Source organism: Guillardia theta (genome assembly GCF_000315625.1).
Source record: "Guillardia theta CCMP2712 unplaced genomic scaffold GUITHscaffold_51, whole genome shotgun sequence".
In the NCBI taxonomy this organism is placed as follows: Eukaryota; class Cryptophyceae; order Pyrenomonadales; family Geminigeraceae; genus Guillardia; species Guillardia theta.
Window position 1 is genome coordinate 357,412 of NW_005434623.1, and position 24,098 is coordinate 381,509.

At 51.4% G+C, this 24,098-nt stretch overlaps 8 protein-coding genes across 8 annotated transcripts; 4 read left to right on the forward strand and 4 right to left on the reverse strand.

Annotated features, from left to right (window-relative positions):
- Window positions 1-496: 496 nt before the first annotated feature.
- GUITHDRAFT_141085 (hypothetical protein) lies at window positions 497-2,939 on the forward strand (the record flags this gene model as incomplete). Its single annotated transcript, XM_005829608.1, has 16 exons — window positions 497-557; window positions 612-661; window positions 727-798; window positions 1,178-1,229; window positions 1,278-1,323; window positions 1,374-1,434; window positions 1,482-1,523; window positions 1,577-1,630; window positions 1,683-1,730; window positions 1,790-1,883; window positions 1,919-1,983; window positions 2,053-2,073; window positions 2,315-2,466; window positions 2,516-2,581; window positions 2,696-2,786; window positions 2,844-2,939. 16 exons carry the CDS (start codon window positions 497-499, stop codon window positions 2,937-2,939), a joined length of 1,071 nt encoding a protein of 356 aa, XP_005829665.1.
- Window positions 2,940-4,358: 1,419 nt separating this feature from the next.
- GUITHDRAFT_95624 (actin protein) lies at window positions 4,359-6,311 on the forward strand (the record flags this gene model as incomplete). The annotated part of the gene is made up of 15 exons (XM_005829609.1): window positions 4,359-4,411; window positions 4,465-4,564; window positions 4,609-4,700; window positions 4,746-4,786; window positions 4,833-4,929; window positions 4,980-5,078; window positions 5,140-5,273; window positions 5,321-5,387; window positions 5,439-5,522; window positions 5,574-5,630; window positions 5,676-5,722; window positions 5,776-5,834; window positions 5,881-5,957; window positions 6,014-6,087; window positions 6,133-6,311. Coding segments are annotated over 15 exons (1,157 nt in total), but the record flags the coding sequence as incomplete, so codon positions are not given.
- A 19-nt stretch (window positions 6,312-6,330) lies between these two features.
- Window positions 6,331-7,785, reverse strand: GUITHDRAFT_111360 (hypothetical protein; the record flags this gene model as incomplete). The annotated part of the gene is made up of 4 exons (XM_005829610.1): window positions 6,331-6,396; window positions 6,443-6,500; window positions 6,597-7,528; window positions 7,579-7,785. The coding sequence occupies 4 exons, from the start codon at window positions 7,783-7,785 to the stop codon at window positions 6,331-6,333; spliced, it is 1,263 nt and encodes a 420-aa protein (XP_005829667.1).
- Window positions 7,786-8,444: 659 nt separating this feature from the next.
- GUITHDRAFT_141088 (hypothetical protein) lies at window positions 8,445-9,852 on the forward strand (the record flags this gene model as incomplete). The annotated part of the gene is made up of 8 exons (XM_005829611.1): window positions 8,445-8,477; window positions 8,560-8,613; window positions 8,672-8,722; window positions 8,904-8,954; window positions 9,008-9,094; window positions 9,235-9,290; window positions 9,336-9,387; window positions 9,679-9,852. 8 exons carry the CDS (start codon window positions 8,445-8,447, stop codon window positions 9,850-9,852), a joined length of 558 nt encoding a protein of 185 aa, XP_005829668.1.
- Window positions 9,853-11,688: 1,836 nt separating this feature from the next.
- On the reverse strand, window positions 11,689-12,715 carry GUITHDRAFT_141089 (hypothetical protein; the record flags this gene model as incomplete). Its single annotated transcript, XM_005829612.1, has 4 exons — window positions 11,689-11,755; window positions 11,833-11,885; window positions 11,950-12,020; window positions 12,076-12,715. 4 exons carry the CDS (start codon window positions 12,713-12,715, stop codon window positions 11,689-11,691), a joined length of 831 nt encoding a protein of 276 aa, XP_005829669.1.
- Window positions 12,716-12,970: 255 nt separating this feature from the next.
- Window positions 12,971-16,029, reverse strand: GUITHDRAFT_73681 (hypothetical protein; the record flags this gene model as incomplete). The annotated part of the gene is made up of 2 exons (XM_005829613.1): window positions 12,971-13,217; window positions 14,960-16,029. Coding segments are annotated over 2 exons (1,317 nt in total), but the record flags the coding sequence as incomplete, so codon positions are not given.
- A 1,471-nt stretch (window positions 16,030-17,500) lies between these two features.
- GUITHDRAFT_141091 (hypothetical protein) lies at window positions 17,501-19,096 on the reverse strand (the record flags this gene model as incomplete). Its single annotated transcript, XM_005829614.1, has 5 exons — window positions 17,501-17,655; window positions 17,757-17,817; window positions 17,945-18,091; window positions 18,671-18,731; window positions 18,864-19,096. The coding sequence occupies 5 exons, from the start codon at window positions 19,094-19,096 to the stop codon at window positions 17,501-17,503; spliced, it is 657 nt and encodes a 218-aa protein (XP_005829671.1).
- Window positions 19,097-20,837: 1,741 nt separating this feature from the next.
- GUITHDRAFT_111364 (hypothetical protein) lies at window positions 20,838-23,462 on the forward strand (the record flags this gene model as incomplete). The annotated part of the gene is made up of 13 exons (XM_005829615.1): window positions 20,838-20,916; window positions 21,022-21,188; window positions 21,246-21,316; window positions 21,369-21,672; window positions 21,757-21,891; window positions 22,020-22,082; window positions 22,183-22,257; window positions 22,361-22,418; window positions 22,499-22,563; window positions 22,653-22,697; window positions 22,744-22,917; window positions 23,268-23,327; window positions 23,439-23,462. The coding sequence occupies 13 exons, from the start codon at window positions 20,838-20,840 to the stop codon at window positions 23,460-23,462; spliced, it is 1,320 nt and encodes a 439-aa protein (XP_005829672.1).
- Between the last annotated feature and the right edge of the window lie 636 nt (window positions 23,463-24,098).

Sequence of the window (24,098 nt, forward strand, 5' to 3'; positions counted from 1 at the left end):
GGTCATTTTGAAAGCATTTACACTCTCCACCCTACCTTTCTACCCACCCTACCCTGAAAGAGAAAACTCGAACCAACCGGAGCGCCCCGGGGCCCCGGGCCATGGTGGCACCGATTTGGAACTTCCGAACCTGTCAAAGTAGTCATGCCGACCGTGACAGACTCTCGGAGCTACTCAGTCCTAGCCCTAGCCAGTAGCGTGATGCTCAAGACTGGACTGAGACCTGCTTGCCTGACAGACCTGAGGACAGATGACGATCGAAGGAGCAGGAGTTCCGTTGTTGTTGGGGTCAACCTTTAGTAAGGCAAATGATGTTAGAAGAGGCGAGATGATCTCGCAGGAGACACTCGCCCATAATGATATCGTTTACGGTGATAGAGTGTGGTTGAGATGTGAAAAAATATGGCGGGCAAGAGGATGAGAACTGCGAGATCAATTCCCAATTCCGGTTTCAAGCCACTGCAAGCATACAGAAACACTCGGACATGCTGATACAATGCAGGCCACTCAAAAGGTCTCGCTGCCTTGCGAGTCAGCAGAAATGGATCTAACAGCAGGTGTTCCTGTAAAGTTGTTACGTCGAAGCGATCTGACCTGACACATCCACCAAGAATCGTGCGGGATCGGCGTCCGCCTCAAGTACAACGAGGATGGCGTCCTGGTCGTGCATAGCGTTCGCGAGGCTTGACTCTCCCTTGTGATACTGTAGGATGAGTTGCTTCACAGGATGGGCCTGCAGCGAAGGCGGGAGTACAGGCGGGGGACAAGTTGTTGAAAGTTCAAGAAAGAGATGCTAAGGTTCGTTGAGATCGTGTTCGGAAGGGACGATCAGCTGCTCATTCTTGAGAAAGACGATGGATTGCGAGCAAGTCACAAGCTTCATCTGTGGGCCGAGAGGGCAGAGTTTCAACATTCTCACTATGGTTGCGATGTGTCTGACGGTGGTCTCTCGCAGGACAAGCGTCAAGCTGGATGTTCTCAGGCAACATCAAGTCCTGACATTCCGAGTACGATCTCTGACCCCTTCTCCTTCTCGGATGTGCTCGTCTTCCTCGCCCATCGCTAACTTGAAGAGCTGCCAGCTTACCCGAGAATATATCGACATCTCAACCAACTCCTCTTCCCTCACTGGTTGACTCCTTTCGGTTTTCGCTGGCAGACTTGTCGTTGTTTACAGCAAGCAACAGGGCACGGGCATGTGGAGGCGAGTGCTGACGGTATTTCCACCGGTTAGAGCTCCAAGGTCCCAGTCCGTGGACGTGAATTCTTGTGTGCAGAGGAATATCTCCAATCCACCACGACCGTCGTAGAAAGCATGCGAAAGTGGGAACAAACACTCGTTCTGAGCTATTCAGAATTTCACTTTTCTCCAGAAAAATCCACGAGCTGAAAAGGGATCTTCAAGACACGAACATTGCCCTCCTGGAAAGTCAGGTGCTAAGGCCGTTTGCTTTCCGCCTACCTTGTGATGCAACGGGCAGGAACGAGAAAAGCTTCATATAGAAAAGCTTCAGCAGTCAAGAGTGAGAGCTATGCTGGCAAAACGCGGCATCTATCCCTTACCTGCTCCCTTCAGGCTCAGCATGATTGTGAAACGTTCGGGCTGAAGAACGCTGTAGAGGAGCTGGAGGTACATTTCTTGACAGCTCGTGGCCATGTACCTTGAGCATGGAAGGTGCCAGATGAGATTGAGAGAGTCTAAGATCAAGATAACTGCACTCGAGTCGCAGGTGCAAATGATGCAACACCTGATTGTACGTTTACCTGTGATCATCTTTGTTGTGGGTAGCTCTTCAAGGATTCTAAGGACCATGCTGTTGAAATCTACGAAAAAGACATTCAAATAGGAAACTTGCTTCGACAGAATGAAAGCCTTCAGTCAGGTTTTGAACTTGTCAACAGAGATTTCGTTTTTCAGAGCAAATTACAGAGCTGAAGTTTGAAAAGGAAAAAGCAAGACAAGCTGAAAGAGATTGCATCAAGGTCAGAAAACTGAAAGATTATCATATCATCGGTATCTGATGGTTTTGACCTCGACTCGTCTCAAATCAGAATGCCATTGCACTCAAAGAGGTAAGTCTAGCAGAGGTGTCTGTTCTCGGGGACTCAAGGTCGTCCAAGTACCGTCATTCTTCTTCGGGAGAGTTTGATGCTCGAAATGGCATGGGTGTGTGGAAAAAACGTCAAATCAGCAGCTGTCAATTCTAAAGCTGCATTTTGACAGAGCTGAGCAAACTGCGCAAGCAAGTTGAGTTTTTGACGTACTGCTCCATGTGATGGTCAGCATGTTATGTGTCCTCACCCTGTTCTACAGCTTGGAGCTCGAGAGGAGCAAGATGAGCTCAGGATCAAGTCCAAGTACATGTGTCTCGCTCTTTGCGATATATCTCATGAGCTCTGTCAGCTCATAACAACAACACTTCCCTTCTCCGCGCAACCCTCAGCCCTATTGAGAGTGCTGAAAAGGTCTTCAGTCCTTATCGCCGACCTGAACGCTTCTCAACGCGTTTGGCAGGACAAGTCGTCGATACAGTTGCCTCATCCTCACGCGTTGGAGGCATCGCGGAGTAACACCTGAACGGTTGTGCTGACTTTTTGCTAACGTCACCGATAGGCTCTGCTGGCACACCAAGTTCCAAGTACCGCGCAGCTTCTTCTCTTCTCTTCCGCTCACTGTTTGTTGTTCTCACCGCAGATCAGATGAGGAAGTGGAACTGCAGAAGAAATCAGAGGCGCTTGAGAAGCAGAACTCCACACTAGCAAAACACATTGCCATTTGCGCATTGGTGATCTTCAAGTTGCCTCAAATTGTCCTTATGTGGTCCTGATGCAAGATGCTGCAGGAGCGTCGGCAACTTGAGATCGCGGTGGAAGAGCAGACGAAGCGAAAGTCTCCGCTTGGACTCCTTACAGAGGCTCTCAGCTCTTTTGGGATTTGACCCCGGACGCGACTTACACTAAGTTACGGGCGCCTGAGTTAGGCTCCGAGGCTCAGGCCGCACTGGGGGCTCCCGGCTCGGAGGGAGGTCACCAGTGGTGTAGCCTGGGCGAGTACAGTTATTAATGATAGTGACTTACTAACTAACTATATTGACGTATCCGATCAGTGTAGAGTCACGTTGCAACTCACTGACGTTCGGAGTCAAAGACCGTGATCGGATCGGACGACGGGTCACCGGGTAGCCACCCCCCCGGGCCGCGGGCCAGCGGCCGCCGGGCAGCCTGGCAGCGGGGCCGCGTTGCAAGTTGGGCCCGGCCCGGATCGGACCGGGACTCGGACCCGGACAAAGGACTCCCGGCGAGCCTGGAGGGCCGAGAGCTTTCACTGAGTCAAGATCTCACAGGAAAGCCTTGAACTTGCCAGTTGAAGTCACTAGCTAGGGAAGGCCGGGTCGGATGCCCTATACCGCCACTTCTGATAACACTTGAACCGTTACAAAATCCGTTATGTCGCTAGGTTTGACCAGTCTTCTCATCACTACTGATCAGAAGTTTGAGTCAGGGTAGTTCCTGTGGCACTACCGGTAGTACTCTCATGCTAACCAGGGGTCACCTAGGACCTCCCGAGTCTGCCCTTCAATGGGGCTCCTGCTTGGGCTAACCAACGGTGGTATGGTAGGGGTTCATCAGTGTTGATTACCAGGGGTGGGAGTGATAGAAATACCTGGTTCCGCCGTACTTCCAACGATCACAGGGTGGGGTAGTGAAGAGTGCCAGGGGTAGAGTGCTAGAGTGGTGTAGCCTGGGGGGGGTGGAGGGGTGGGGGGGTTGGGAAAGGCGGGGAAGATGCGTACGTCAGCGCTGTGACGCGGAGGAGGAGGGAGGGTAGAAAGGAGGGAGGGAGAGGGAAGAGCGACAAAGAGGTAGAGAGAGAGAGAAGAGACAAGAGAGAGATGAAGTTTGAATGATGAAAGCTAGAGTCGTGGAGATATCATGAGAGATTGAAAGGTCTCAGGAGTTGGCAAGAGCCATTGAAATATTTTCAAATTGATGGATTGCTGCAATGATAGATGGGTACGGCAATAATCATTCTTCCAGAAGGAAAGATATGCTGGCATGCTGAATAGCAATTCTCAAATGCGAGAAAGCTTAAATTTAAACACAGCTTTCCTTTGATGGGAATTAATCGATTCAATTTATTTGCATGACTCTACAAAATGATACGTCCTGCCAAATCCAGCCTAAAATCAAGTGAATGCATGTAGATATTGTACAGGAGCAAACGTTATAAGACATTTCATCGCAAGATTTTGCTATGACGATGGAAACGATACCTCAGCTAAAATATAAAATTCCTCACTCACCTAACAGCAAAACTAAGTCCCATACTGAGCAAAAGAATACTGATTGCTTCTTGCAGATGTCAGGATCTGAATCTGAAGGTGAAAATGAAGAAGTCGGAAGGCCAGTGGTAAGCGGATACAAGAGATAAGGTCTGCCAACCTGATTTGTTTCGTTTTCAAGGTCATCGACAATGGAACCGGGAGAATCAAAGCTGGATATGCAGACGATGAAGCTCCTCGAGTCGTATTTCCCAATGTGATTGGAAGGCCCAAGCAGAAAGGTTGTTGTGCCCTTGCTTGCTTGCCCATCTCATCTACTGCACAGGGGTGATGGTGGGAGCCGGACAATCCAACGCCTACTACGGAGACGAGGCGATGGGCAAGCGAGGCATCCTGACGCTCAAATACCCGATAGAGGTGAGCGAAGAGCCTCACAGCTGCTCGGCTGACTCGTCGGCGTAGCATGGCGTCGTAAGCAACTGGGATGATATGGAAAAGATCTGGTGGGACTCACTTGGCCGTGCCTCCCCCCTGCTTACTCCCTGACAGGAGACATACCATCTACAACGAGCTCCGCGTCTTGCCCGACGAGCATCCCATCCTAGTCACTGAGGCACCGCTCAACCCTAAGGTCAACCGCGAGAAGGTATCAGCAGCCATGACATCATGACAAGCCCGGGTGATGTCCTCCTGCAGATGTGCGAGATTTTCTTCGAGACCTTCAACGTCCCTGCATTTTATGTTGCAGTACAAGCAGTGATGTCCCTCTATTCCTCAGGGAGGACAACAGGCATCGTGAGTGATGTTTTTTGCTCCATTGTGAGGCTTTCTGATTTTGTTTTGCATGTTTGTTCAGGTCTTTGACTCTGGTGACGGTGTCTCCCACACTGTTCCTATCTATGAAGGATACGCACTCCCCCATGCAATCTTGAGGCTTGACCTTGCTGGGCGTGATCTTACCGAATACATGTGCAAGCTGCTGTCTGAGAGGTTGATCGCGACGATGCTTGTACTCATCGTTGAGGTCCACCTTGCAGAGGATACAGCTTCACAACATCCGCAGAGAAGGAAATTGCCAGGGACATCAAAGAGAAGCTGTGTTATGTGAGATTGCATGCCTCGAGGGTTTGTGTGATCACCCATATTGCACTTCAGGTTGCTCTGGATTTCGAAGAAGAGATGAAGAAAGCAGCAACCTCTAATGATTGCGAAGTCTCATATGAGATGCCCGATGGACAGGTCAAGCCCTATTGCTGCTCTACTTCTGCGGATCTTATGCGTGTGTTACAGGTCATCACGATCGGAAACGAGAGGTTCCGGTGCCCCGAAGCCTTGTTCAACCCGGCTGTACGCAAGGCAATGGAACATGCGGGGTATTCTTATAATTTCCAGGTCCTCGGCCTAGAAGCCAGCGGGATCCACGAAATGACTTACAATAGGTGATGTCTCTCCTGCGGCATATGATTCTCTGCCGCCTTACCTTGCTTATCAGCATCATGAAGTGCGATGTCGACATCAGGAAGGACTTGTACTCCAACATCGTTATCTCAGGTTTAGCTTGCTTCTCTGCCACTGTGACTCTGATGTGAGACCGTAGGCGGCACAACCATGTACAAAGGCTTGCCTGAAAGGATGCAGAAGGAGATCACCAACATGGCTCCTCCTACAATGAAGGTTTGAGCCAAACAATGTCCTGGCAGGCTGAGGCTCATCCGCCTATCTCTTAACAGGTCAAGACTGTCGCTCCAGAGGAGCGTCAGTACTCCGTGTTTGTTGGCGCAGCGATCCTCGCTTCCTTGACCACGTGAGAGTTTAGCAGCAAAGTAGGCTCCTGTCTGACTCTGACCAGGTTCCAACAAATGTGGATCAGCATAGATGAGTACAAGGACAGCGGGAAAGCCGTGGTACATCGGAAGTGCTTCTGAAGTGGAGGAAACGTTTGTTTAGCAATCGACAGATTTATCTATTTTACAGTGAGGTATTGAGACATCAACACAGTGCAAAAGAATAAAAGAGAGGATGGCAATGAAGCTCGAGCACACGCAGATCATTCAGGTACTTGGGAGACCTTGCTGAACACCTGGTGGAATTTCATATCTTTGGGCTCCAACGTCTGAGGTATCGGGTGAGAAGTTATAGCCGACTTAGAGAGGCCTGACCTGAGAAGAGGGGATATATCCTGAGTAGTGGAACTCGTCGGGTGAAAGATACAGGAACCTGCTCGCGAATGTTTAGGAAATACTCACAACATCTCACGAGATAAAGTTGCTGATAGAGAATGAAAGGAGGAAGGTACACGAAGGGAAAGGGCACCTGCTGTGGCAGCACTCGAGACGATTGCCGTTCTCCTTGAGCTTGAGCTCGAGGATTCGAAATTCATCATCGCAGCAGTCAAAGTCAAGTTCCCATGCCGTGAAGGACCCTGAGGACCCATCGGCTACCATGGCGAAGTTGTTGGAGAAGTTTATGTCCAGAGCCAGCTGCCAGTCTGTTGCATGCGAGCCAAAGAGGACGGGAAGTTTCAGACGGAAGTAAATCTGCAAGGAAATCTCGGAGCTCGATCTGTGTGTCACCCGGCACCACAACTGGATCATGCGAAGGACGACGCCGGATCGTCGAATGATCTTCATCTCATGCAGTAGTTGATCGACAAGATCTGATTTCTGGTGGAGACTGAGGAAATGGGCGATGGTCCCGTACCATCCCACACACGTCGATCCTAAGGAAGAGGATAACAGACTGCAGATCTCTAGCGGGCAGCTCGAGGAGCAAATCTCCTCGAACTGAAAACACCTCTCAAAGTCACCGCCTCGCCTGCTCCCTCCCCCCAGCGGTGGAGACCTGGGCAAGCACAGAGAAGTGCATGGTTCTATGAAGATGAAGCCTCTCTTGCTATCTGCTGCTGAGCAGAAGAGCGAGCATCTGCTGCCACAGAACCCTCCGTTCCCCGAGAACCGCAGGATTTCTGTCTCCATCCAGAACCTTCCATCTTGATGATCCAGCATGCGGAGGAGGGCAGTGATCCTCCCCTGCTCCATAGGGTGGATGAGGTGCAGGAGGCTGTAGCCCTGTGGTCCCTTGAAAGGCAGCTTTCCTAGAAAGCGGAGCATGCCGTCGTTCGCATCTTCCACCCGCAGAGTGCTCCTGTCGAAGACCAGCATGCTTTCTGTCCTGCACGACAACATCCCTCGCCGGATGGTCTCATTTCTCAGTGCTGCCTCCGGTTCTCTCGTCGTCCGCGGCTCCTGGCAACGATGTCAGCAGCTCCCCAACTCAACGAGACACAACTCCATACCTTCTTCACGTGCTTTACAGGAGACATGAGCGACTTCGTGTAGCTTACAAGGTCATGCAGCAACTGGGTCACGGTCCTCCCTGACCGAAGTTTCCCACCGTCTGGCTCCGAGTACACCGGCACCAGCTCGTCCAGTGTCACATGCAGGAGCCTCGTTCGGCTCCTTTGTGCTCGTTTTCGCAGGGGCTTTCTTTCTTTCCTGGTCATGCTGGAACAGGCGTGAGAGGCGTGCAGCAGACAGTCTAGATTGGAGCAAAGTGAAGGAGCTAAACAGAAAACTGAACTGTTCATATAGCCACACCTGCGATGTATACTTTCATAGCCATACCTGCGACATATACTGGCGTTCGATGTGTACTGTTAACGCCAGTATACATCACAGGTATGGCTATGATTTCTTCAAGGAATCTTCTGTCTATCACCCGCAGCATCCATATGTCTATTCGAGATCATGACCATGCACACTGTACTCGTGTTATCGCGGCCATCGATAGATGGTGCGTCAATGCATGATCATGCATGGCGCGTTCCTTAAGGTATTTCTGGAGTATGTTACATCACAACGCGATTCATGAACTCTCTGAATATGCTGGCTCGGGCTACTGCCTGACCTCTTCCTCCACCTATGACTCCTTCTCTCCCCCGTTCTCTGATCCTTCGCTCCCATTTTCCATATTTTTTTCTTATGTGCGCACTCCCGCATGTTTCGGAGAGTCGATGTCCAGCCGAGGTGCAATGGGGGTTAAGTGGGTTAGAGGGTGGGTAGTCGTGGTTTTAAAATTGTTGTTTGGGCTCAAGGCAGGGTGGTCAGTTTGCATGCGGAAGGTAGTGGACTCATATATGACAAAGGGCTAGGGGAAGATAAAATGCAGAAGCAAGCTAGAAGGATGAAGAGCAAGGTGATGAACCAGGGACTTGATACCCAACGAGATCTGAATCCCTACATCTACATCTGAATGCTGTGTGCTGCTTGCTGTCTAGGGTTTCATCAACTACTTTGGCCTCCAGCGTTTCGGAACTGGGTCCGTCCCTTCGGTCAGCCCATGTTCTAAGATGGGAGGGAGGATCTTGATGCTTGTGGGGGGCGGGACAGGCTGAGGTCGGGAAATGGATCATCTTACGAGAGTGGGAGAAGGCAGTGGAGGTAACGCTGCTATGCAGTACCCGTGCGATGGTGGTGATGAAGATGAGGCTGCTGGTGGTGGTGGTAGAGAGGGAGGAGGAGGTGGTGGTGGTTGGGGGGGGGGGTGGAAAAGGTAGAGGAGCAGGAGCAGGAGGAGATGATGATGACTGTACTTGAGTGATCGCTGACTCGACCCGTCCAGGTCATCATGGATCCAGCAACAGCGAAAGATCCTGGGGAGAGGAGGGCCAAGGTCTGATCCAGAGCGCTTACGGGAGAAGCTGATACTTCCATGATCCCTTCAAGGTTAAGTACAAAGAGAATGGAAACGCCGGCATTGCGCTCTCGAGGATGCCTCCGTTTGCAAAGAGCGAGACTGCGATCTTGCGAGAGGTGAAGAGCAAGGGAGCAGAGAGAAGAGGAGGGAGACGAGAGATGAGGTCTAGTAGACGACGTGAAAGGAAGAAGAGAGTGTCTGGTCTCTGATGTGCTCTTATGGGTCATTGGTGCTCGGTTCTGCTGGGGACGAGCAGCTTGCGAAAGGAGGCGGTCACAAGGAAGCGATCTTCAGTCTGAGCAACAGGAACATGTAGGAGGACGCGAGAGGTGGGGAGGAGCTGACGTGGTCATGCAGGTATGCGTCAAGCTTTGAGAGCTTGTTATGGAACATGGCAGCGACGCGACGGGTGAGAAGCAAATCGGGAAGAGATTCGTTGCTTGAGAGATACAGAGAGACGGTAGCGGGCTGTTTTACGGTAGAGTAGATCCTGAGCGGGTAAACCAGAAGTTGTTCATAAGGAAAGAGACGATTGTAGAGGTACTAGAGGGATGGGTGAGACTGTAGGACTGCAGCGAGGGGCGGGAGGGAGAACCTTTAACGTTCTAATGAGCATTCCCGTACCATCTCGATTACGGACGCTGACATCATCAAGACTCAAGTTCCCAGGTCATTAAGGCTTAACTTGGCTCTGTTGCAGATCGAGCTCTACGGCTCCAAAGAAGTCGCAGCGGGAGACCTGGTCTTGCTGACGGATGCTCGGGGATACACGCAGAAGCGAAACATGGGGAGAAAGAATCAATACCTGGTGCTGCCTGTTGCGATGACTTTTGTCGCCGCTCTAAGAGAGATTGTTATGGTGGAGCTCATGTAAATGGTTATGGTGTAGCTCATGTAAACGAGGATGGAGATGATGAGGAGGATGAAGATGATGCTGATGGCTGAGATGAGGAGGAGGAGAAGATTGTTCAGGTTGCGGATTTCTTTTTCTGTTGGGATGTGAGTACCGATAGACGCCGAGAAGAAGTTAAGAGAGTAGCGATGGCAGCATGAGATCAAAGCAATTGCGAGGGGCTCAATTGTGTTCTGCTGATTGGGGTGTCAGTTCCATGCAACAGAGGGCGATGTCAAGCTTAAGAGGTACAGCATTTCGCAGGTATGCGCGTCAGACATGCTTGAGTCCTTCACTTGTGATGTCTATGTTTGTCTTGCTTTCACACTCGCTGCCGTTAGTCAGTGTGACGATCGATGTGAATGTTCCTTTGATGGGGGTACTGAGTTTGTTGACAAAAACATTTTGTTGTGTCTCCTTGGAACGCAATTCCTTTTCTTCCTGCTTGATCCTTTCCTTCCCCATGTTCTCCTCCTCCTCCTCCTCCTCCTCCTTCTCCTCGTCCTCCTCCTCTTCCTCATTCGTTTGCTCTCTTTGCCTCTCGTCACTTCTCCACCTCCCTGCTCCTTCAACCCCCCCTCCCGTCTCCAGGAACTCATCGCCCTGACGAGAGAATGTCTCCAGGTCGTCATTCCCATCCCCTACGCTCACTGTCCCTGCCCCTTCCCCTCCCATCAGGTCTGGTTGCGTGCGTCTGCCTTGCAGTGACGAAAAGCAGGTGCGGCAGGAGGTCGAGAAGTATTTGGAGGAGGAGGAGGGAGGAGCGTCGCGGGTGTTCTGTCTCGAGTCACTTCCTGCTGGGGGGGTTGTTCGTCGACCTGGTCAGACGGACTGGGAGGAGAACGAAGGAGGAAGAGAGCAGGAGGAGTGCAGGGGAGACGAGGGGAGGCTCGGGGAAAGGCGGGGAGGCGGATGGGAGCAGGGAAACAGGAGGATTGCTCTACGGAGCTTGATCACGATCCCGAGGAACTTTTCGATGGAGCTGATGAGCTACAAGGACGATCGTCACCTGACAAGCGTCTTGTGCTCGAGAGCGCCGGACAAGGTGAGAGGAGGAGAGGAGGAGAGGAGGAAAAGAAATAGAGGCGAGGAGGGTCGAGAGAAGTAGAGCCTGAGATCGGTCTTGCTGATAGTCTCTGATCTATTGGGTGTTGTTCTCTTGTTTCTTTTGAGCTGCGGCAGCTGCTGCTCTTGTTGCTGGTGCTTGTGCTGAGCTTGCTGATCTGTTGCCCTTGTCCTCAAAGCTTGTCGCAGATTGAAACCTCTCCCTCCTTGCTGGTGCACAGAGCCGAGGATGCTGGGGGAGCCTTTCTTGCTGCTCGCGTCTCCTTCGTCCTTCCGTCCAACTCATACGCCACGGTAAGTCTCACGCACACAAACGTCACCACCATCATCATTTGTTACATTGCCGCCATGATTTGTGAGCACCATGCATGTTTTTCTCCTTGTGTTTATGTATCATCTCCTTGGATCTCCTACTTGTTGCTCTGTTTGATCACCAATCCCACCAAAACAGTCATAGTTCTCACATCGATCTGGTCATATCACTCCTCTCCATCATCATCAATCTCACATCATCCCCATCCGTCTATCATCATCGTCATGCTCTCGGTGCAGGTTCTCTTGCGAGAGTTTCTCTCCTGCCGCCTCGAGAGGCTGTCGGGCATGGAGGAGGCGGTCTAGCCTCCCTCAAGTCTCATCGGGTAATGTCGTTTACTCTTCTTAGTTCAGCTGTCTCGGCATCTAGCACTGCCGGCAACCCTCTACCCCCGGACAGTCCTCGCAGTTTCTTGCCCCTTGACTCATAGAGTAAGTCTCCTAGCTCGGTTTGATCTTTCGGTGCATCCCCAGCTCTGACGCCAGCCCCCATGCCCGAAACGTCTCGCTGCGTCCCCCCGTCAGCCTCTCGCCTCCCCGCCTCTCTTCCTTCTCCTCCCCCTCTTCCTCGACCTCCTCCCTCACCTCGTCTCGTTGTAGATGAAGCAGTACGCGTCCGTCGCCCCCGCCCCGCTCCCCTGCAGCATGTCAGCGTCAGCGCGTCAGCTTGCTCCTCGACGCGTCTCATGCGCAGACGTGTACCTGCGCGCAGGCGTGGCCGTACTGGCAGACCCACACCTCCTCGTCGTCGGTCATGAGCTTGCCGAGGCCTCCTGCGACCCGCGGGGTGAGGTCAGAGCGTGAGGCGATGCGGGGGAGGAGGGGTACCGGTGATGTATGGCGAGGGCTGGTCGGAGGGGTCGAGCAAGGTGCCGGCGATGGAGGGCCAGGATGCGGTGAGGGAGCAGGAGGCAGGCGAAGGTGGGGGAGGAAAAGAGGAATTGGAAGGAGAAGAAGCGTTGGAAGAAGAAGAGCCAGGGCAGACGGTCTCATTGACACATGTTGGAAGCCCTGGATGTGGCATGCTGCCGCCGGGCCAGGAAGGGTTGTAGCAGGTGATCAGGCTGTTGCCGTAGACATTCAACGACCAGAGGGAGGGAAGAGAAGCGAAGGCGTCAGAGGAGATGCATTCCAGCTTGTTGTCGCCGAGATTGAGGGACTTGAGGCTTTGGAGGCCGTCGAAGACACCCGCGGAGATGCTGGTCAGCCGATTGCTATTGAGACTCAGACTCTCCAAGGTTGATAGGGTGCTTGTGAAGATTCCAGGTGGAAGTTCTGTGATTCGATTGTTGGCGAGTTCAAGGAAATATAGTTTTGACAGCCCGTTGAAGACTCCGAGAGGCAGACTAGTCAGCTGATTGTTGTGTGAGAGGGAGAGATAATTTAAACTGGAAAGGCGGCTGAACATGTTTGTCTGCAGTTTCAACTCAACATTGCCGGACATCATCAAATGCTTGAGCCCTGGCATCTGGTTAAACACTCCATTAGGTAGCTGCTGCACTGCTTGCAAATTGTTATAAATAGACAACACTGTCAAGTTGCTGAGTACAGAAATATCCTCTTGGAACAGCAAGGTCAGAGAGCTTGCATCAATTGTTAGCTCGGACAAGCTTGAGAGCCCACTGAACACGCCTGGAAGAAGGCTGCTCAACGGGTTTGACAACAGGTTTAGAACCTTCAAGCTCGAGAGATCTTGAAAAATATGATCAGGAATTGTTGTCAGCTGGTTCCATTCCAGAGTAACTTGTTCTAGGCTCGTCAACCCGTCAAACAAATTTAATGGCAGGCTTTCAAGCTCATTATGGCCTAGATTTAAAAACTTCAAGCTTGACAATCCGTTGAAGACTCCAGCAGGTAATTCTTTGACATGATTATTAGAGAGGGTAAGGGTAACTAGCTTTGACAACCCGTTGAAGACTCCCAGTGGTAGACTAGTCAACTGATTGTATGAAAGGTACAGCTCCTCTAAGCTGGAAAGGCCATCGAACATATCCTCGAACATAAATGCATCGTTTATGTTCGTGAACACGATGGATACCAGACCTGCCATCTGGCTGAACACCCCCTTGGGTAGCTGCAGAGCCGGGTCACGATAGTTATTGACATACAATTCAGTCAGATTCCTGAGCACAGAGATATCATCTCGAAACAGCAAGGCCAGCGCATTTGCGTCGATTCCAAGTTGGATCAAGTTTGAGAGCCCTGTAAACACTCCAGCAGCGAGAACATCAAGTCCATTATCGGAGATCCACAAGTAATGTAAGTTTGAGAGTCCATTGAAGACTCCTGCAGGCAGGCTAGTAAGCTGATTTGTGTTGAGATAAAGTTCGGTCAGGCCCGGCATGTCGTCGAACGCTCCTGCCGAGATGTTCTTCAAGCCGGATACTCCGAAATACAAGGTACTGCAGTCAGTCTGGCAGCTTCCTGTTCTTGAGAGTGCGTTCATAACAGCAGAGGCTGGATCCCCGGAGATCCCAGAGGATAAAGATGCCGATCAGATAATTGCATCCTGCTCAAGTTGTGTTTGACTGGCCGGGCTGACCGGCATTGGCCCGGGAAGATCTCAGTGCGGCGCGGCAGGGGGCCAGGCCCTGAGGGCAGACGATTTCGAGTATCCACTCAGAGGCCGCAGGGGTAGGGTAATAGTGATAACGGACAGGTAGCTGGGGTCTCTGTCGCTTCTTATGATCAATAAGTAGAGCCCCGATACTGCTGCAGGTCAACTTATATATCTGCAGGGGTTGCTACGGTGACCGCCGGGCTCACGGTGCGGCGGAAAGGCCAGCAGCACCCGCGGCACACTCGTTTCTGACAGCTGCCTCAGTATGATCGCAACCAACACACTGTCAGCGTTTACTCAAAGTACACTACACAACCACTGGACTGAAGGGTTTGCAACAGCCAGACTCGCCTGCCGTGGGTTCATTTATCACAAGAGCAGGCAGGCTCGGCCATGGACTAGTCGGGCAACAGACACCGAAGAGGAAGCAGTGGTTGCCCCAATCTCCTCAACATCACGTGGAAGTCCATCTCAGTTCCAGTCTTCGTCCGTTAGTCCTCCAGCAGTGACCCCAGCTCTGACGCCAGCCCCCACGCCCGAAACGTCTCGCTGCGTCCCCCCGTCAGCCTCTCGCCTCCCCGCCTCTCCTCCTTCTCCACCCCCATACTCCACCTCCTCTCTCACCTCGTCTCGTTGTAGATGAAGCAGTACGCGTCCGTCGCCCCCGCCCCGCTCCCCTGCCGCGCGTCAAGCGTCAGCTCGTCAGCTCGCTCCTCGACGCGTCTCATGCGCAGACGTGTACCTGCGCGCAGGCGTGGCCGTACTGGCAGACCCACACCTCCTCGTCGTCGGTCATGAGCTTGCCGAGGCCTCCTGCGACCCGCGGGGTGAGGTCAGAGCGTGAGGCGATGCGGGGGAGGAGGGGTACCGGTGATGTAGGGCGAGGGCTGGTCGGAGGGGTCGAGCAAGGTGCTGGCGATGATTGTAGGCCAGGATGCGGTGAGGGAGCAGGAGGAGGGCGAGGAAGGAGAAGAAGAAGAGGTATTGGAAGGAGAAGAAGCGTTGAATGCCAATGACGCGTTGGAGACTGAACCAGAGTCGGTGCAGACGGTATCACTGACGCAAGGGGGGGGAGGGGTCCAGCCTGGAAAGCTGTCGAGTGGCCAGGTAGAGTTGACGCAAGGGAGGCTGTTGCCGTAGATACTCAAAGACTTGAGGAAGAGAAGAGAAGCGAAGGCGTTGGAGGAGATGCATTCCAGCTGGTTGCTAGAGAGGATGAGAGATTCAAGGTATTGGAGGCCGTCAAAGACACCTGCTGGGATGCTGGTCAGCTTGTTACCGTTCAAACTGAGGGAAGTCAATGCTGTCAGCCCGTTGAACGCCCCCGAGGAAATGCTTGATATTTGATTGTTTTGAATATCAAGCAATTTCAAGGCAGATAGTCCATTGAAATTGCTCGAAAGAACGGTTTGTAGTTGGTTGAAGCTCATATGAAGCTCTTCCAAGGCTGACAAGCCATCGAACGCGTCCATGGAGATGCTTGATATTCTATTTCCGTCCAGTTGAAGTTGCTGCAAGGCAGAGAGTCCAAAGAACGCGTTCGAAGGAAGGCTGGACAGCTGATTACTGTTCAGGTTTAGCGTTTTCAAGCCTGACAGCCCGTTGAAAGCGCTTAAAGAGATATCTGAAATTTGATTGTTGTTCAGGTCAAGTTCTTGCAAGACAGACAGTCCGGAGAACGCGTTCGAAGGAAGGCTCGTCACTCGATTGTTGTAAAGACTCAGGATCTGCAAGCCTGACAGCCCACTGAATACACCCTCGGAGAGGCTCGATAGCTGGTTGTCAAACAGGCCAAGATACTTCAAACCCGGCAGACCGCGAAAGGCATCCGAAGAAATATTCGTTATCTTGTTGGAAAACAGACTGAGGGTCTGCAAGCTTGATGATCCGTTGAATGAGTCGGGAGGAAGGGTAGACAGCTGGTTGTAGGAGAGATCAAGATTCTGCAAGGATGCTAGTCCTTTGAAGGTGTTCGGACCAAGGGTCGACAGCACATTGTTGTGGACATAAAGTTGTTGCAAGGATGATAGCCCATCAAACACGTTTGAGGGTAAGTTCAGAAGTGCATTGTGATGCAGTTGGAGAAATTGCAAGGCTGACAGCCCACTGAAGACTCCCTCGGAAAGGCTCGACAACCGATTGTTGGAAAGTTCAAGGGTCTGCAAGCTTGAAAGCCCATTGAACACGCCCAATGGAAGACTTGTAAGATAGCTCCAATACATATAAAGTTTATGTAGGCCCGATAGCCCCGTGAACATGTCGCTATACAGAAATGAGCTGTCCACATTGCCCAACCTTATCTCACTCAGCTTCGACATGCGGCTGAACACTCCTTCAGGAAGCTTAGTGACATTCCCTTGTGGCAGGTCGTCTGAGACCTCAAGATACGTGAGGTTGTCAAAGACGCTGATGTCATCTTGGAACACAAGCGTCAACGCGCTCGCATCGATGTAAAGGGTTGTCAGGCTAGGCATGTCGTCGAACGCTCCCGCCGAGATGTTCTTCAAGCCGGATACTCCGAGGTACAAGTAAGTGCAGTCAGTCTGGCAGCTTCCTGTTCTTGACAGGACCCCATCGTCTGAGACGGTGAAGGTGCATCCTCCGCAGTCTATAGAGGAGCTGCCATGGACAGAGAGGACTTGAAGGGCAGAGAGGAGGAGGAGAGTGTGGTGTGTTGCATGCGCCATGGCTGTCGCTGAGTAATTTACTACATCAGTGTGGAAGGGTGGTAGTAGCTGGGGGGTGTGGTAGGGGTAGCAGGGGTGGTCTTGTTTTATACATGTATTTAATTGTCTTGACTGGTCCTAGAAATGGTCCTAGAAAGATGTGTATCTTGACAGGTCCTAGAAATGGTCCTAGAAAGATGTGTATCTCGACTGGTCCTAGAAATGGTCCTAGAAAGATGTGTATCTTGACAGGTCCTAGAAATGGTCCTAGAAAGATGTGTATCTCGACTGGTCCTAGAAATGGCCCTAGAAATATACTACCTAGTAACCTCACTGGTCCTAGAAAGATACCACTAGGATACCAATATACCACTAAGAACCATACCACAGTAAGAACCATACCTCCTGATTGGTTTTACACCTTTTTTAATACTACTAAGACACCACTAGGACTCCCACTAAGACTACCACTAAGACTCATACCAGTAACCACTAAGAATACCACTGAGACACCATCAGTACTGAGTCCTCTAATAACCCTGTAGTGCTGATTGTCCTCGTACTGATCTTTCACTTAACTTTGAGTAAAGTTCGTTTCAAAAGTGCTGCCTCACGGTACCTCTCTTGTCTATCTGGGGCGGACTCGTTGATCCTGCTTTCTCTTGCTTTTTCAGTCAACAAAAGGGAATTTATTGATGAGTAAAACTAGGCGATGAGGCGGGTTTGTAGGCTTATCCTCGTCTTTCTCTTTCACGGTCAACAAAGTCTTCTAGTCCATGGCGAACTTCATGCTTTCGTGCGGGCCGAAACGCAGCGAATGCACCGCAGCAGGCTGGCGTTGCATGCCCTGAGAGGATGAGCTTGCTAGAGGAGTCTACTCGTGCTATGGAATCGCAGAGCCAAGATCAGATCTTGATGACAGGGTGGAACGGAGCCATGCATGCATTCACTTGCTCGCTCAGAGATCCTGAACAGATCATCTCTTCCATCTGTATCGTGTGAGACTGGGCAAACACAGCAGCAGCGCTCATCCCGTCGTTGGCTTCTTCTCCTTGCCCTGCTGCGAGCGAAGGATCTGGCATTGTGCCTTAAGGAGGGCAAGCTCCTTCTCGCACTTGTGCAGAGCTACTTTCTCTGCGAAGGCATGAGGGACAGGATGAAGGAGAGAGCAGGTGGTGACGGCTGCAGGACACGGGTGAAGCATGACAGGAGCACGGAGGATACACGTTTCACGGGGAGGAAGAGCAGCTTGGATCGACAAGGACGAATGCGGCAGGCGCTACCTGGACTCTCTTCGGGGATACCTCGGAACGCAACATTAATGCCTTCAAGCAGCTGATTTACCTGCAGCAGACAAGGAAAGACTGTCACTTGGCAGCAGAGGTATGATGCGTACAAAGACAACAGAGATAAGGAGTGCAATGTTGAAGATGAAAGCCCATCGCCCTTACAACAAACATCTCTAGTGCACCTCTCGGGGCGTCCTGGGTTGACTGCTGGAAGGGAAGAAGTTGAGGCAGGATTGAAAGAAGATTCGCATCTGCGTGTCCACAAACTCACGATAAGAGAAGAACGTCGAAGAGAGAATGTGTTGCTCGGTCGAGCGCTGAAGGATGACCTGCGATGTTGTCAGAAAGAGTTCAAGATATGAACTAGTGACTAGAGAGAAAGAAGAACGAGTCAGGGAGTTGCTTGCCTTCATCTGTTTTCTCCTCTTCTTGTGGTTCAAAAATTGTCGCAAGCTCAAGAGTATGACAGCAGAGACCCGTCGGGTCCTTCGAAGCACGATTGCCTCTGCACGGGTGTTCTTGCAGGTCAACAAGAGAAGAACCGACCATCGCTGAAAGCACTTCTGGCAGAGTCGACATGCAACAGAAGCAAGTTGACCTTGGATATCAACATATCGCTGTGCATTCCTTGCAAACAGACAGGGTTTATCTCCGGTGCTTGTCCTGAACGAATGCCATGCAGTGAAAGATACGAGTAAGAGATTCCCAAGAACGAGTCCAGACATCTTCATATAGACTCTTGAAATGAGCTTGACAAAGCAGTTGTGACGAGTCCACTCCCGAAAACAGGTCGATTTGAGGGCGTACAGGCGCTTCTGGACCTCTTCATCACAGCATCTGTCCCGCTCTGCACGGAGTATTTTTGCCTTCCTCCTCCACAGCAATAGCTGAAAAATCATTCTCCTGACTTGAACTCGCTTCAAATCTTCTACTTTCGTCCACCAACGTTTGATGATTTCTGCTTGCATCCTGCAATTTGTGTCAGAATGATCCAAGTCAACAAAATTTGCGATCATGTAAGGTCATCCATGCGGTCGCTTTCCAGCACATAGAAAGGATCACGCTATCTCATCATACACTATTACAGTAGATTTTAGCTACCATGGTCGATGAAGCTGGAGCGAGTTCATCCTCGCTTGGCTCTCGCTAAGCCATCGCTTGAACGCATCCTCGACCAGCTCGACAGATGAAACTCTTATTTGCTTGCTGAGGTGAACATCCAAAAGTCGTTCGGAGAGTCTCTTCATCATCGTGATCTGCTTCCAGGAATCTACATGCTTGTGCAAGTTTAGTTGAACGTTGACTCTGCTCTTCACGTCCATCAGTTTCGTCATTTCTCTTCGATTTCTGGACAACGAACTCCATAAGGTAAAGGTATCTTTACAAGACTTTGAACGCGCGACTCTTGTAAGATTATCATACAATGCCTCTGATCTCCGTCCTCTATCCAATATCACCTTCCAATTTAGAAAAACAAGGAGACAACAGCTTGCAGGATCTTCATATAACTTGTCAGGACGTGTGTTAGATCGCTTAACCTCCACAAGGCTCCACCACCCTATTAGCACGCGGTCCAGCGTCCTGGAATCTCTCGCTCTACAGAAAGCCTGTACAAGCTGATGCGTATACCTTCTCGCAGAGCATAACGACCTCCATGTGCAGAGCAATGCATTACCAAGTTTTGTCTCCTGGCGGACCAAGTGCTGTCCAAACTTCTCATGATGCTGCTGTTGTTTGAATGCTTCCATTCTCCACGCTGTGAGATGTTTCCTGCAGCAACGTGTCCGGGTCTTTCTCACAAAAACCTGATGAGCGTGTGAATGCAACTTGAATAGAGTCGTCAAGGCATGCCAATGATGGAAACAACGAGCCAGTCTATCGGGAGCTGACTTGTCTTTTGTATGCAGCAAATTCCGCATCATCCTTATCTCCCGCAGATAGAACCTCCACGAGAAAAAGTGCAGCACAACAGCGCGAGTGAGATCTCTCTCTCTAGTTCTCTCAACGTTCTTTCTCGCATCCCTCGTCCGGTTGCACCCTGCACTCCATGCGCGCAAGTACCTCAACATGCACTTGTGAAGAAGAAATTTAGCTGCCACGTCCTGGTGTGCCCTTCCTGCTCTCTGTAGGTTTAAAATTTGAGCCCATGAGAGGATAACTGATTGCAAAGTTCTCTCCGATCTCCTCATGACCGCTTCTTCCACCGCCCTTTCCCTGCAGCATTCGTTCCACCATTTTTCCAGCGCCAGCACAAGGCAGCCTCTGTTCGACCTCACCGCCCGGCCGTCAGCAACCTTTCGCCTCCTTCTCATCATCTCAACTATCAAGAACCATTTTCTTACAGCTCCCAGCAGAATCTGCCTGCTCTGATGTCGAGGAAGCGAGGGAAGAAGTAGGCTGAGAAGCTTCGCGCGTTTGCTCCACTGGGAGAAGGAAGAAGCAAGCTTCTGCTGCCATCGCACCTCCGCCCATGTCTCCGCTACCCTCCCTTGCTCCTTGTCCTCGCCCTTGATCCGACTCATCCTGCTCCTGCCCCTCACCTTCCTCTACCTCTTTGCTGCCATGGCCATGGAGCAAATGCTTGTTCGGTCGTAAAGAATTTAGATTTGGGGTGGGGTGGGGTGGGGTGGGGTGGGGTGGGGTGGGGTGTTCAAGGGGGTACCTGGCGAATGAACTGAATGAAATATGATGTCATGATCACCCGCATCGTTTCCCATCAAATGGTCACGTTTAGGGGGGTAGGGTACACTTTGACATATTTGTTTCCTCTATTTCCGGCGGCCATGGCAGGAAGCAGGTGCGCCAAGTTCCGAGTTGAGGAGGGAGACAGAAGGGCGGGAGGAGGAAGAATGTGCACATCAGACAAGACCTGTATGAGGGAGGAGAGACAGGAGGGAAGTGGAGGAGGAGGCGGGTTGATGAAAGCATCAGGGCTGCAGTACCTGTGCTTCAGGCATAATATGTGCTCGCAGAAGTTTCCTGCCTGTCGTTCTGGCAGGCTGCCTTGTGTTTCTGTCGGGCTCGGATGCTGCCGAGAGGGAGAGGAAGGCGAGTCTGATGAGGAGGTTCCTTGACATGTCCAAGAAGGAGATATCCAACGACAAGATGCTGGAGCTGGAGGAGGAGAATGCTGCTCGCAACATGCAGCTTGCAGGTGAAGAGGAGGTGATGGGCTTCCGTGTCCTCGATCTGATGTACCTTCCTCCATCTCACCCCCTCCTCACGATCATTCATCTTCCTCTCTCTCTCACACACACAGCGACTCGTGTCCGGCTAGCAAGAACAACACAGCTCCCAATGACGAGGCTGCACTGGGGTCATGACTATCTCAAGTCGGAGTACGGCGACAACTGGGACAAGCAAGGGGGCTACTGGGACGGATGCGGACACATGTTCAAGTCGCTATGCCATGGCAGAAACGACATGGTGGAGGTCGAACTCGATGATGAGATGATTGAATCTTCTGCTGATGTTGCTTTGCAGTGGTGGGAGAAGAATGGTTGGTCGGATGCGAACGCCAAGTTGCAGAAGGCTGCTCAGATGGATCAGGACAGGTAAACATGTTGATGCGAAAGTTCTGATGCCTGATGAAGAATGGTTGCGCAGGCAGAAGATGTTCCGAGAGGCTCTGAAGGAGCTCCATAACAAGATCTTGGAGGAGCGAGAAGCGCACAAGGAAGCAAAGGTCGCCCGGCAGGAGTATCTCAACTTCACCAAGTACAACTTGAAGCTGAAAGAGAAGAAGAAGAAGTTTTTGTTGAACAGCGAGAAGAAGAGCTTGATAGACACCCTTGCCAAATCTTCTGCCATCATCAACTCAGGCCTTGTGCATAAGATCGCCAATGACACTGACATGGCATACGCGGACTATGGAGAAGTGGAGGCTCAAGCTGCGCAGGAGGAGATGGATGTATGTTGTCTTCCTCCGCATACCCCCGCCCGCTGCCTCCTTCTTCCGACAGACTGAAATTTCTTTGTAACGCTATCGATGCAGGAGATGGCAAAGTGGCACAACCTCCTACTGAACATGAAGGAGTCCGGCAAGGCGGACCCCCTCTATGTAGCGAATCTCAATCAAGAAGGCACAAAGATGCTGGCGATGATCCGACATACGATGTTGAGACTTCAGGTTGAATGCTATCCCATTGGGTGAGGGCAAGGGATGGGGAGGTGTAGCAAGAGAAGAAGTTTGGACGGGAGCATACCGATGGAGAGGCTAGGGGAAAGTGATAGAACTCCTGACTTGTGTGTTTGTAGCACTCAGAGTCGAGAGAGAAAAAGATGGCGCAGGAGGACGAGAGAAACCTTCGAGTTTACCAGGTTGTTTCTCCTTCCCTTTCCTCTCCTCTGTTTTCTTTCTTTCCCCTTTTGATTGCTAGGATTGAAAAAGTAGAGGATAGTGAGCTGACTTGAGGTACAGCAACAGCTCAAGAGCCTGCACGACTCTAGCCAGAGCAAGGAGAAGTCGTACGAAGAAAAGGAGAAGGAGGAGGAGGTAAGTTGATGCAATACACTCGAAACGGTTGGGGGAAGCAGATTCAAGGGGGTGGTAGAGGAGGGAGAAGCAGGGAATTTGTTTTCACGTGTATTGCTCCTAGTTGAAGGCAGAAGAAGCGGCCAAGAAGCTGTTGCAAGAAAGATCCCAGGAGTTTGCAGGTTCGACTCAGCCGGCGTTCTCCTATTCTTTCACATTGTTTTACCTTGGCGGGCCGATGCTAACTTGTCTGATTTTGCAGGTGAAGGATCGTCAGCGCACAATCTTGCAGAGGAGTCGGCAAAGAGACAAGAAGCTGCTCGACAGGTATGACGGAGACGATGACGATGACGATGACGATGGCGATGACGATGACGATGACGATGACGACGACGATGACGATGGCGATGTTGCAGAGAAAGCTCCAAGCTTCTGATCGTGGGAGCTCGCAAAGGAGTCAGGTCAGTAGCCGTTGAGGTGGAAGAGGCACAGCTGACGTGTTTATAGGCTGTCCAGCATACTCCTGAGCAGGTTGAGCAGAACATTATCAAGCAGAAGGAGCAGGTGCATGCTGCTGCCGTTGCAAAGAAGAACGCACTTGTGGGCAAGGCAGTTCCCGCTGCAAAGGAGAAGCCTGCAGCCGCTAGCAAGGGAAACAAGGGCGGGGCAGGGAAAGCAGAGGTTAGAATGACGGAGAATGGAGGAGAATTCCGTTCTCTCTGACCGGATCCTCCAGACCGCAGAGAAGAAAAGTGGGAGCAGCTCTGTGCTAAAGATGCTGCTGGGAGGGAGCTCGAAGAATTCTAACGTGGGTCTCCTCGCTTTTACCCCGCCCCTTTGTTTTCTATCTCGTTCTCTGCTGTTCTCTTCTCTCTCTCTCTCTCTCTCTCTCTCTCTCTCTCTCTCTCTCTCTCTCTCTCTCTCTCTCTCTCACACACACACACACACACACACACACACTCCTCCTCCTCCTCCTCCTCCTCCCTTCCTAGTTTTCCTATCCTCTTACTTTCCACTTGACATCATCACAGGCTGTCGAGCTTGCACCATGGGCGAAGCAGCGAAACTTTATGTCGGCACTGAAACGTCAGGTGAGGAAGGGAGGAGGAGGAGGTGATGAGATGGAAGGGGAAGCTGAGGAGGCTGACGTGGTGGAGGAGGAAGAGGTATGTGTTTTCAGCGCTGACTTGAATTCATGGCAGACAGAAGCTACAAAACAGCTCTGATGGTTTCGAACATCAAGGGGAACAAGTCAAGTACCATGAAGCTTGATGATAAAATTCATCGAAATGCAAAAGATCCACAAGAAACTTCGACGCGCAGCATCTGCTGTCTACTCGTCCTATCAATCGCATCTCTATTCCCCAACTGTCTCTTCTTCAGATGACTCCTCAGCGCTCTTCCTTCCCCTTCACCAACTTCTTCTTCGCCTCCTCCACCACGGCCTCGAGCACATGTCAACAGCAGCAGGACTCGACTCCTCTCCTCTTACATGTACGCTGCTCCTGCACGCGATGCTGTCGGCGGCACGGACGCTGAGGTTGACGGAGGGGACGTAGGGCGGGAGAGCCTTTCCCTCCTGCTCGGCCTGCGTGACATGCGCTCAATGGAGGGGGCAGACAGGAGCGATTGCAAGGGGAGGGAGCGAGGGAGGAAAGAAGAGATTGTGAGGATGAGATGAACGGCATTGAAGAAATGAAGATGACGAAAGCCTGGAAGATCAGGGAGATGGAAAAGAGGGCAATGGGCAGAAAGGAAAGAGGCAAAAACGGATCAAGCACTTGAATAAGTGAGTGAGTGAGTATTGGAGGGAGAGACAGAGAGAGGAGGGGAGGGGAGGGAGGAAGGTGATCAGGGAGAGG